The following is a 12,280-nucleotide window of genomic DNA, read 5'->3' as shown; positions in this document are numbered from 1 at the left end:
GAGAGACATGCTCAATTAGACTGATACCTGGTTATCAGATCGGAATCATGCAAAACACCTGGGTAACTTCTTTGATTGGCATTTGTAGGAGGAACAGAAGATACTTCCTTTGGAGGTTCAGCTGCACAGAAGATAAATATTTCACACATTTAAAATTGTAGAAATGAAGACACAGACAAAACTTCACTTGGTCCAGCATGTACCTGTTAGGGACCTCATCTCATTTAGCTGTCTATCTCACTTTGTTATCAACTAAATTTAGGAGCTCATGAAAATATTGATGTTGAAGTCAGATTGGCAACCTTTTTTCAATTGGGTGCTCTATATTAAACTATTAAGGTGCAGAAATGGATAGACCTGCAAAATTTGCTCCACATTAGAATAGAATAGAATAGAATAGAATAGAATAGAATAGAATAGAATAGAATAGAATAGAATAGAATAGAATAGAATAGAATAGAACAGAATTTTTTATTGGCCAAGTGTGATTGGACACACAAGGAATTTATCTTGGTGCATATGCTCTCAGTGTACATAAAAGTTAACTTGCTAGAATATTAAGTACATCCTAACCTTATCCTACATTTGGCTATAGAAACTTTTTCCGACAATGAAGGATGATCAGCTAGTTGATAGAAAATCTGCTAATATGGTCCACTCTTTCCATCCATGTTTCTGTCAGTCAAACAGACATGCAGTTAACTGCTATCCAAGGGGACCAGTATGGGAAAGAATAGAATAGAATAGAATAGAATAGAATAGAATAGAATGGAATGGAATGGAATGGAATGGAATACAATACAATACAATACAACAGAACAGAATTCTTTATTGGCCAAGTGTGACTGGACACACAAGATATTTGTCTTAGGTAGTTAAGATGATGGATTATGAGTGGGAAAACTCAGGTTGTACTATTCTCTTAGGCATGGAAGCTGCCTGGATGATGTTGGGCCAAGTATTCCTTCTCAGTACAAATCGGGATTAGGTTCTATAATGAGAGGAAATACAACTCCCTGTTGAATCATGGATTGACAGCTTAATTATGTGAACTGAAGGAATGCAGTTCACAAACAAGCAGATCCTGAAACCAAGCAGGAGAAATGCTAGAAACAACAACAAGGGTTCTTGGAATGCTGTTACTTGAAGTTCTACTTTAGTAAGCAGAAGGACATAATATAAATCATAAGGCGGTACAGAGATCTGGATGCAAAGGGACAGCATTGCCCCTTAAAGCACTGAAGTTGCATGAGCCAAGACATGATGAGATGCACAAGTAAATTCACAAAACCTTCTTTACTAAATTACATAATGTAATCTATAATGTAAATTATTCTACATAATCTATTACTATCTGCCTTGGTAGTACTCCTGCTTCAATTCATATAAAGTCTTCCTGATCCCTTAAAAAGACAGTAATGTGGGTAGGGAATGAGAGGTGCCAGGATTCAACCTAGAATCTTCTGCTTGAACAACACATGATCTACCACAGAATCTCTTGTTGTTTGTCATAAAATAAAAGCAGGACTTCAATAAGTTATTTTCCCATGCTTTGAGCAGTGTATTCATCACTTCAGAAATACAGTATATGTTTCATGTTAAGCAATAGATGCTGAACAGAAGATCACAAGAACTAAAAATAATAATAATCACCTTGAGGATGACCTACAACTCGAGGCTGGACAAATGATGGCTTCACCACTTCAAACCACCAGAACAGCTCTGCCATGAACACTAAATAATTACTCTGTAAATAAAAGATACTAGTGTTAATATATAAGTTCTGAAGAAAAGAATTCATGGAGTCTAGGTTTTCCACCGTTATAAATCTATATTGAGATTTGGAGTAAAAGGTATTACACATTTGACATGATAACTACAATGGTAAACTTAAAATCAGAAATAAACCATCTGCTACCATTCAGATTATTTTAGAGCACTGTTTCTCAGCTTCAACAACTTTCAGATGTGTGGATTTCAACTCCCAGAATTCCCCAGCCAACACAAGATTTCCTTAATCCCATACTGGATGAAGTTAACGAGAGTTGAAGTTCAAAGCATCTGAAGTGCAGCACGTTGTATAACCTTCAGTTAAACCTATTAACAGAACAGAAGAAGCGAACAAAAAGAAATGTCAGTATTTGCACACATTGGCAATGATGAAGCTATTTAATACAAAATCCCCATAATCCTTAACTTAATCTGCAATTATCCAGGCATTTCTTCCTGATACCAGAGTTCTAGACTGGGCAATGGTTTTAATCAAAAGAGCAACAATAGTAAGCGAAAGAGAATGAAGTCTGAAATCCAGGGTCAAATTTTCCACAGGGAAAAAAGAATTGAAGGAAAAATCCATAAAAAAATTACATTCCTGTTCACATGAATTTATGGAAGTCTGCCTTCATTGAAAACACACTATTTAAATCATCTATCAATTGATTCCCCTTTGCTGTGTCGGGAATGCAGAGATTTTGAAAGCCATTATATACAATTTACTCACTTGTTTTGAACCTTGAATCACAGGCACATTTCAGGTTGTGGCCATAATACAAGAGGGCTGTGTATCAGAGGTGGGTTTCAGCAGGTTCTGACCAGTTCTGGAGAACTGGTAGGGGGAATTTTGAGTAGTTCGGAGAACCGGTTGTAAAAATTCTGACTGGCCCCGCCCCCATCTATTCTCTGCCTCCCAAGTCCCAGCTGACCGGGAGGAAATGGGGATTTTGCAGCAACCTTCCCCTGGAGTGGAGTGGGAATGGAGATTTTACAGTATCCTTCCCCTGCCACGCCCATGAAGCCACACCCACAAAGCCATGCCACACCTACCAAGCCACACCCACAGAACCAGTAGTAAAAAATTTTGAAATCCACCACTGCTGTGTATCCTCAACATACATTTGGAAGAAATAATTCAAACCTTTTACAAACACTTCTCTGCTCTTCAGTAAAACAGCCTGAATTTTTTACAGGCTTTCCGGTGAGCCTAAAAAGAATGGTAACTGAAAAAAAATCAAATTATGACTCAGTTCCTTAAAACAGCTGTATATTTTATCCAGTTTCTGGAAAAGCCTGCAAGAAGATCAGCTATTCTACTGAGCAGCATAAAGATGTTCTGATCATGCCGAGTTGAAAGCACTTCTGATTTATTTTTGAAACATATGCAGCCCTGCAAAATAACTTCTGATTATTACTTTTATCACCCAGATAAATGGATACACTTATGCTCACAAGGCAGTGATAAAAGTAGAGCAAAACATCACTTGGCAAGTATCACATGAATCTGTCAGGTTAAGCTAACCCCTCTCTCTCTCTCTCTCTTCTTCCCTACTTGTGCATACAATGCTAAGAAAGTGCCAAACAAAAATATTCAGAGCTGTTTTGTAAAGGCAAAAGCAGAGTGAAAATAATTTAGAAGGCAGCTAACTGCCTTCTAACTGCTTTAGGAGGAGGACTGAGAAAACACCACTGAAGAATTAATTGCATCTACAAGTGATCCTCACTTAACAGTCACTCATACTGTAACAATTTGAAACTATGATGTTTTCAAACCACATGAAACGATAATTAAGTTTCCCTAAAGTTTTAGAGATAACTCGCCTTCCACTTATGGCACTAGATTAATATGTTTGCTGAAGGTGCTAGACATGATCATGATGATTTTTTTAATAATTAGTTTTATTTTCTTGAGTTGGCACACATTACAGGATTAAAAAAATTCCCACATACAGATTCATACAACTGAACAGAATCGTAATACCTATCCTACCATTCTCTTTCAGGATAAACAATGTTAATCAAAACACAGGAAGGAAATAAGAAATAGTAAGACTAAAAAAATTAAAATTAAAATAAAGAAGAAAAATAGAATCTTTCTAACCTATTTACTGAATGTTTCCATAGCTTTCTGTTCTTGCAAGCCATTCCTACTTTATAATAACCATGTACTGCTTCATAGTTTTTAAAATCTCTTTCTTTAGGAAGATCTCACTGACTCAAACTACAATTTTCTTGGTCTTCCCCTTTCGCTTGACCCATTCACTTTTCCTTTATATATTTAAAAAAGATGTTTAGACTAGAAAGAGTGCAGAGAAGAGCAACAAAGATGATTAGGGGACTGGAGACTAAAACATATGAAGAATGATTGCAGGAACTGGGTATGTCTAGTTTAATGAAAAGGAGGACTAAGGGAGACATGATAGCAGTGTTCCAATATCTCAGGGGCTGCCAAAAACAAGAGGGAGCGAAATTATTCTCCAAAGCACTTGAGGGTAGGACTAGAAGCAATGGGTGGAAACTAATCAAGGAGAGAAGCAACCTAAAACTAAGGAGAAACTTTCTGGCAATTAGAACAATTAATCAGTGGAACAACTTGCCTCCAGAAGTTGTGAATTCTCCAATACTGGAAGTTTTTAAGATGTTAGATAATCATTTGTCTGAAATAGTGTAGGGTTTCCTGCCTAAGCAGGGGGTTGGACTAGAAGACTTCCAAGGTCCCTTCCAACTCTGTTATTCTATTCTATTCTGTTCTGTTCTGTTCTGTTCTGTTCTGTTCTGTTCTGTTCTGTTCTGTTCTGTTCTATTCGTTTTGAAAATAAGTCATTCTTCATTTTCAATGCACTTTTTTCATATTGGTCACTGAGTTTTATAATCAATCCGGTCAGGGTGTAAGGAAAGGAAAAAAGAGGTTAACAATAAATGAGGGTATTTAGATGCAATAATAGAAACTATGGGAATTCTCCTGCAAGAATTCTGTAATGTGATGAGAAATAGGGCACTTTGGAGCATTTATTAAACATACTTTGGTTTGTCTTCAGATGTATACATAGTTTGCATTTTATCTAAACATAAGATCACCTTTGCATTCTTCTCATTCATCATATAAATTAAATAAATTATATATTAAGATTTATATTAATTTGATGTCTTGTGCATTAAACTATAAAGTTGAAATACATCTTTTTCTTAACAGATGCTTACCAAATAGTCACCATGCTCATTCATTCTTGGGTGTTTGAACAATGCAATTGCTTCTTCCATACTCTCATCCTATTTCCCCTTATCTGTTCATTTTATCTTACAAAATATTTTTTCTATGTAGTGCTACATAGAAAAAGTCATCCCTGATAGTGGAATGCAACATACAGCTACCATCAGCAACCTACATGACCCTGGTTCTTACTGTCTGACATATAACTTAGCTCTTCCATTCATAACTAATTTTATATTTTCATTTCCATGCTAGTATCCAACAGCTCCACTCAACAGGATCAGACCATTTTTATTCCTATATCTTCCCCTTTCTCCTAGTTTCACAGATATTCACATTCCCCCACCTTTGTACCCCAGTTTTGGTTTACTACGTCTTCGTAGTAACTCAGAGAAGGTATAGACTAGGTTACCAGTCATAGTTGCACTCAGTGGTGGGATTTAAAATTTTTTACTACCAGTTCTGTGGGCATGGCGTGGCTTGGTGGAAGTGGCTTGGTGGGCATGGCAGGGGAAGGATACTATAAAATCTCCATTCCCTTCCCACTCCAGGGGAAGGTTAGGGTTAGGGTTGGGGATTCGGGAGGCAGAGAATAGATGGGGGAAGGGCCAGTCAGAGGTATTTGCCGGTTCTCCAAACTACTCAAAATTTCTGCTACCGGTTCTCCAGAACTGGTCAGAACCTGCTGAAACCCACCTCTGGTTGTACTTGTGTCACATATAGCATTCCATCATGAAGGGATGGACAATACTGGTAAGTTTTGGCATATTTTTATTAGTCTGTTATAAACACAAATAAAACCAGGTTTTATCCAATCTTGTTCAAGGTATCTAGGCAGGCTAGGCTCTCTAATCAAGAGATTACCTTCCAAGCCGTATATTCTTGCCAGCATCCCAGCAATTTGAGAATACATGCACGTCTTAACACATATTCAGGACGCCTATGATAATAACCTGATAATTACACATATTGTTCAGCACTGAAAAAAATCATTGGCTTAGCTCTGATAAATCTATATAGGACTTAATAAGCTAAATTCTAAATGAGGCCTTTGCTCAGACTTATTTATTCAAGTTTATCTTTGTGACCAAACAGAATACTACATAGGCATTTCAGATTTACTACTGTCAGTGTTCACATAGTGTTATGCTTTAATGTTGGAATGTGTTTGCTGGAGAAACCACAATGACCTGGTTTGCATATAACGATAAGCTGCAATGAGTGCATTCATTCATCATAATGTCGAAAAGAAACCATATTATGGTTTACTATAATTGTAAACCCAGTCCGTATTCTATTTCAGGGGTCTCCAACCTTGACAACTTTAAGACTTGTGGACTTCAACTCCCACAATTCCTCAGCCAGCTTTGAAGTCCACAAGTCTTAAAGTTGTCAAAGTTGGAGACCTCTGTTCTATTTCATCCAATTTAGTGGGGTGGGGAAACCCTGGTATCTTAAGCCAAGTTCAAATTAATGCTTAGGAGCCCAGTATATTCTAAAACGGATAATGATGATTTCCAATTCAAGTAAAAGAAAACCATGATTAAGGACTTCCTAATTTAGTAATAGTTTTTATCAAGGGAGAAACGAAGAGGAAAGAGTGGCTAAAGCAGTAACATGATCATTCACATGCAGTGAGTGTCTCCCTTAGCTGAAAACAAGCATCCAGTTGCCATAGTTATCAACCTTCAAATACCATTGGAAGAGGAAAAAATGTACTGCCTTTATATTGAAAGTGAATGGAAACATCCTGAAATTTTACCATTCAAGGGGAAAAAAAGGATCATTACAGGGTTTTTTTTCCTTTTGGTAAAAATGCATTATATTGAACATGTTTTATATAATAGGCAAAGACTCCAACTATTGTTCAATCTCACCCAAGATGCTTGCATAAACCAACAGAACCTCTAATTTGTTTATAGAGATATCATATTGAAAACCATTCATTTTAAAAGCAGCTTGTCATGTAAGAATGGGGGTAGGAGGGCTGCTTCAGAAATCCTATCCTTAATATTATTTACTAAGCAGAGCACTTATTTATAGTGAAAAATGGTCTTGGACTCTAGGCTCAATATTTTAATCACATTTCAAAACCATTTAGCATTTTTTTAAACAAGCTTTTAGATTTCCTTTGTAAATATGTTCTAACTTTTGTTATTGTTGTTACCTTTGAAAGTCTGTTATTTCACCCAAAATGACATCACCGGCATTGAAGAAGATAACAATTCCTTTATTCCATGATAATACTGAGAGATACTGATGTAATTCTCTTACTTCAGAAAAAAAGATTGAGCACTGTGGAAAAACTAGCCCCTTACACTATATTCCATAATAGCACTACTGGAAACAGATGACTGCATGGAGACTATCTGGTGTTGGAAATCTTTTATTTTGCGCTTTATACTTAACTGTGTTATAGGACTCTGTCCCATTCCTGAAAATACTAAATACAGGTAGTCCTTGACTTACAACCGTAACTGGGACTGGAAAGTTCGTTCTTAAGTGGTATGGTAGTTAAGTGTGGCATTATGCAATTTGATGACTTTTTTGCTGCAGTCCTTAAGTGAATCCAACTTCCTCTAGTGACTTGGCTTGTCACAAGTCAGCCAGGAAGGCTGTAAATGGCAATCATGTGATTCCCCAGGATGCTACAACCAATGTCAACATGAACCAGTAGCCAAGCATCCAGATTATGATCACAAGACTGCAAGGATGTTGTCATGGTCATAAGGGTGAGGACCAGTCACTTTTTTCAGCACTGTTGTAACCTTGAACAGTTGCTCAATGAATAGTCGTAAGTCAAGGACTGCCTGTAAAATTAACCAGAGCCTTGATTTATTTCAGAAATATTCAAATATCTTGATGGAAATATTAAGTACATATTACTTGCAGTCAGTAAAACTAGACAAAAACCCCCCCCAAAAGACTGATATTTATTTCAGGTAAGATGGTAACATTTTGGATTGGTGATTCAGAAGACTTTGAGAATGGTACCCAAACTATTCTGGATAATGATGCATTCTGCTTAAGACGCAGGTGAAAAACATTTTGAGATAAAGCTGTGTTCTGCTTCTTTGAATGTCATCTTAATATGTAAGACACTGTGGCAAACAAGTGTACGTGAACCTTCTTAAAAAAAAATACTTCAAATACATGTCTTTTTGCATGTCAAACTTTTGAATACATGTCATTTTCATTTCAAGGATCAATCTAGTCATGGAAGATCCAATCTCCTTTCCCCATCACATGGTTATTCTTTTATTTCCAAGAGGGAAAAATGACCTACGTGGATGCTTTAATGCAATAATGGCTAACCTTTTTGCCATCACATGGCAGGAAAGGGAGCATGTGGGGGTTGTCGCATGTGCGAATGCGTGCATGTCCACACCCATAACTCTATGTACTCCGCCCCTGTGCATGTGTGTGTGACCCCCCTGTTTCCCCCACTCCTGGCACGCGATGTCCTGGTAGGCCCGTTTTTCTCTCTCACCTAGCTCCAGACCCTTTCTAGGAGTCTGGGGAGGGCAAAAATGGCCCATTTGCCAACTTCTGGTGGGACCGGAGGGCCCGTTTTTTGCTGTCCCCAGCCTCCAGGGCCTTACTAGGTGGGACCAGAAGTTGGCAAACAGGCTGTTTTTGGCCTCTGGAGGACCTCCGGTGGGTGGGGAAGGCCGTTTTTGCCCTCCCGAGACTCATAGAGAGGCTCTGGAGTCAAGTGAGAGAGAAAAACGAGCCTTCCCCACCACTACCCCGAGGCCCTCCGGAGGCAGGAAACAGCCTGTTTCCCTACTTCTGGTGGGCCCAGAAGCCCTGAAAATCAGCTAGCTGGTGCGCACATGCGCGCCAGAGCTGAACTCGCATGCCCACTGAAATGGCTACACATACCACCTGTGGCACGCATGCCATAAGTTCGCCATCACAGCTTTAACGGGCAAACACTATGGGCCTGACATTTTCTATGTCTGCCCTAAAATATCACAAGGGCAGCCGAACATCTAGATTTTCTTTCCTATAGATGCTTTTTTTTTGTTGCCGATACATTTGAGACATCATTTTCACAGCTCAACAACATGGGAATGGGGATCCTTTGAGAGAGATACCTTTCAAAAGAAGGCATACCATGACATGTGTGATCTCTTTTCCTACAAAACCAATTTGGCATTGCAATCATTTGTTATCTTTAAGAAAGCAAATAGTAGTTCACTGATACAAGGTGTAACATGGAAGCAGCTTTAGCATTAATTTTTAAAAAATGGTAATCTTTTAAAAGCCTACAGGTGTGGCTGTTTTGTCTCAGGGTTGAGTGAAGCGTGATGACTAGAACTGACAATTCTGGCTGACTAGCTTTTTAGTAGAGAGGATTTTAAATAGGGTTCTTTCAACGTTAATATTTTAGAGAAAGCTGATGCATAGATGAATTCAGGTTATTATGCAGGGCATGTGTCACAAAGAAGAGGTTGGAAAATTATCAGTTGGCTTCCTCCCTTTGCAAGTATTAACCCTCAATAAATGAGTATGACCTACTTTATAGTATATAATAGAAAGCCAAAAAGACTAGGAAGCTTTATTGTGTCTAATTAAATACCATGTATAGATCTATTTAGGGATGAAGTTTTCAAATGATGAAGCAGAAAAACCTGAAATTTATTAATACGGAAGCTTCCCAAATTGTTCCTAATAAATGTCGAGTTTGATTTATTAAAAACTTAGAATCAAGAATAACTTTATTATTCTTGGTTCTACTCTAATCATCATACATTAAAAAGAAATTTTATTGTATACAGCTCTTAAACAGTCAGCACCTCCAATATACATATATAAACATGACAAAAATATAAAAGGCAAACAAATATGCATATACCCACATACCCATCTATATTATATGACACAGAGAAGGAACACTAGACTTAGTTCGGATATATAAATGTACATGTGGAGAAAAACAAAACTATACTGAAAAGCATAGTTTTTAAAGAATGTAGCCTAACAATTCTTAATTCAAAAAATACTTGAAGATTGTATTTATTTTCCAAAACTTTTGATTAATTTTTTTTAAAAAATTGCCCTGTGGGAATTCAAACTTTTTTCATAACCTTGATATTTTGGTCAATCCCACTGAAGATGGCAAAAATCTAGCTTCATTCAAGGAAACAAGGCTTTTCCACAACATTTCATACTACAAATTTCCTGTTGATTAGGGCTACCAGGTTTGGACTAAATAATTGAGATGGCCAATTATTTAAAAGAGCTTTCTCTTTAAGGGTCTGATAGCCCTATCCCTAAGGAATCATCCAAAGCACATAAAAGGGGCCGGGATAGCTCAGGCAGTAGAGAAGCCTGTTATTAGAACACAGAGCCTGCAATTACTGCAGGTTCGAGCCCGGCCCAAGATTGACTCAGCCTTCCACCCTTTATAAGATAGGTAAAATGAGGACCCAGATTGCTGGGGGGGGGGCAATAAATTGACTTTGTAAAAAAAACTATACAAATAGAATGAGACTATTGCCTTATACATTGTAAGCCGCCCTGAGTCTTCGGAGAAGGGCGGGGTATAAATGTAAACAAACAAACAAAACAAAATGTAAACAAACAAACAAGCAAAAAGAACAGGTAGATCCAATACACCATATTCATCCCCCTGGGGTGAAATCCTACCAGTTTGGATCGGTTCAGGAGACCTGGTAGCAGACATTTGGCCTTGGTCGCCAAACCAGTAGCGACTGCTGGCTGGCCACGCCCCGAACAGCCCCCTGGTTGCCACTCACTCGCCCCGCCCAACCCAGTCTCTGCTCAGCCCGCAGCCCTGCCATGCTTCCCTGCCTTCCATACAGCCTTTCTGGCATCCCTGTGGCCAGTCTGCGAAGGCAGGCAAGTAGAAGACCATGGGTAAGGCAGGCAAGCATGTCGGGGTCGCAAGCCATGGGGAAGGGGGCTAGCAGCCTACTCCCTTCCCCGCAGCCCTGCCATACTTGTCTGCCTTCCATGCGGCCTTCCCGGTTTTCCTCCATGCCTGCTTGCCTTCCAAGGTTGGCATCCAGCCCAGCCTGGCCAGTGGGTGGGCGTCCAGTGAAAATGCAGATGCTGCGCTGGGGCTGACAGGGGCAGCGGCAATGCTCCACTGCGGCTGCCGCGCCTGTGCCCGCCTTGTTTCTGCAAAGGCAGAGCCCCCTCCCTGCAGGGTGATCCAAAGAGGGGAGGGGGATGCTGCAGAAAAGGCTGCCTTCCACCTGGGTCCATGTGCCTCCTGTGCTGGCTCTGCGGGGCTTGGGGCTCTGAAGCAGCCCACTGGCTTCCCATCTGGCCACCTGCCTGCTCTCTTTGCAGATCGCTTGGCTGACTGCTGGTGCTACTCCAGGAACTCGGCCTGTGGAGTTGGTTCCTGCCGGTGAAGAAGTGGAGCAAGAGATGTGGAAGTCGCTGGCAGCCAATCAGGTGGCAACCCCTAGCACAGGGAGAGGGCCAGGCCTAGCTGTACCACTGCGGAGCCCACAGCACTTTCCCTTCAGCTTGGGTGGCAGCGCTTACCGGATGGGCCAGTGCGAGTAGCCTTCATCTTGGCAAAGCCCAGGTTGCCGCACTTGTAGTCACTTGGCTGGCTGGAACGGGACATGGCATGGGAGAAGAAGCCAATGCAGCCCCTGCTGAGGCTGCCCTGGATGAGCGATCACTGCGCTTACACAGCAACAGGCAGGCTGGGGCTGCCTTGCCCGCCGCTTCTGTGTACTGCACTTGGAAGGGCCACCACCACTGCTCTTGCTGCCCTCCCTCCCTGCCTGGCTGCAGACGTCCACCTGCTCTCCCAGAGCACTGCCGTGGCACTGCCATTCATTTTCTTCTTTCTCCCGCTGTGAAACGAAAGCGAACAGCGGCAATGGTGCTTCGGGAGGGCAGGTGAACATCTGCAGCCAGGTGGGAGGGAGGGTGGCGAGAGCGGCAGTAGTAGCCCCTTCCAAGCGAAGCCCACGGAGGTGGCCCCGGTGCGCCTGTTTCTGGGGAGGCATGGTGATCACTCGGACAGGCCAGCCTTGGTGGGGGATGCAGTCTTTCTGCCCGCACCATGTCCCACTCCAGCTGGCCACGCAACTACAAATGTAGCAACCTGGACTTCGCCAATATGAAGGGTTACTTCCATTGGCTCACCCAGGTAAGCGCCACCGCCCAGGCCGAAGGGAAAGCACTGCAGGCTCCATAGTGACCCAGGTGGGCCTGGCCCTCTCTCAACGCAGAGGGCTGTTGCCCAGCTGGCCACCAGCAGCTTCCGTGCCTCCCACCCCACTTCTTCACCAGCAGAAAGCA

General features: G+C 40.9%; 1 protein-coding gene across 2 annotated transcripts in view; it reads right to left on the bottom strand.

The window, feature by feature from the left end:
• The window catches only part of CAMSAP2 (calmodulin regulated spectrin associated protein family member 2), a 93,488-nt gene that overhangs the window by 22,265 nt on the left and 58,943 nt on the right, over window positions 1-12,280 (bottom strand). For both annotated transcript variants that reach the window (XM_058178879.1, XM_058178880.1), the window contains 2 exons: window positions 1,654-1,747; window positions 28-121 (listed from right to left, as the gene is read on the bottom strand). In XM_058178879.1, the coding sequence (XP_058034862.1) occupies window positions 28-121; window positions 1,654-1,747 (188 nt within the window). The remainder of the gene's footprint in view (window positions 1-27; window positions 122-1,653; window positions 1,748-12,280) is intronic.

Source organism: Ahaetulla prasina, chromosome 3 (assembly GCF_028640845.1).
Source record: "Ahaetulla prasina isolate Xishuangbanna chromosome 3, ASM2864084v1, whole genome shotgun sequence".
Lineage (NCBI taxonomy): Eukaryota > Metazoa > Chordata > Lepidosauria > Squamata > Colubridae > Ahaetulla > Ahaetulla prasina.
The sequence above is the reverse complement of the archived record's forward strand: the minus strand, read 5'-3'. Positions and strand labels throughout refer to the sequence as shown.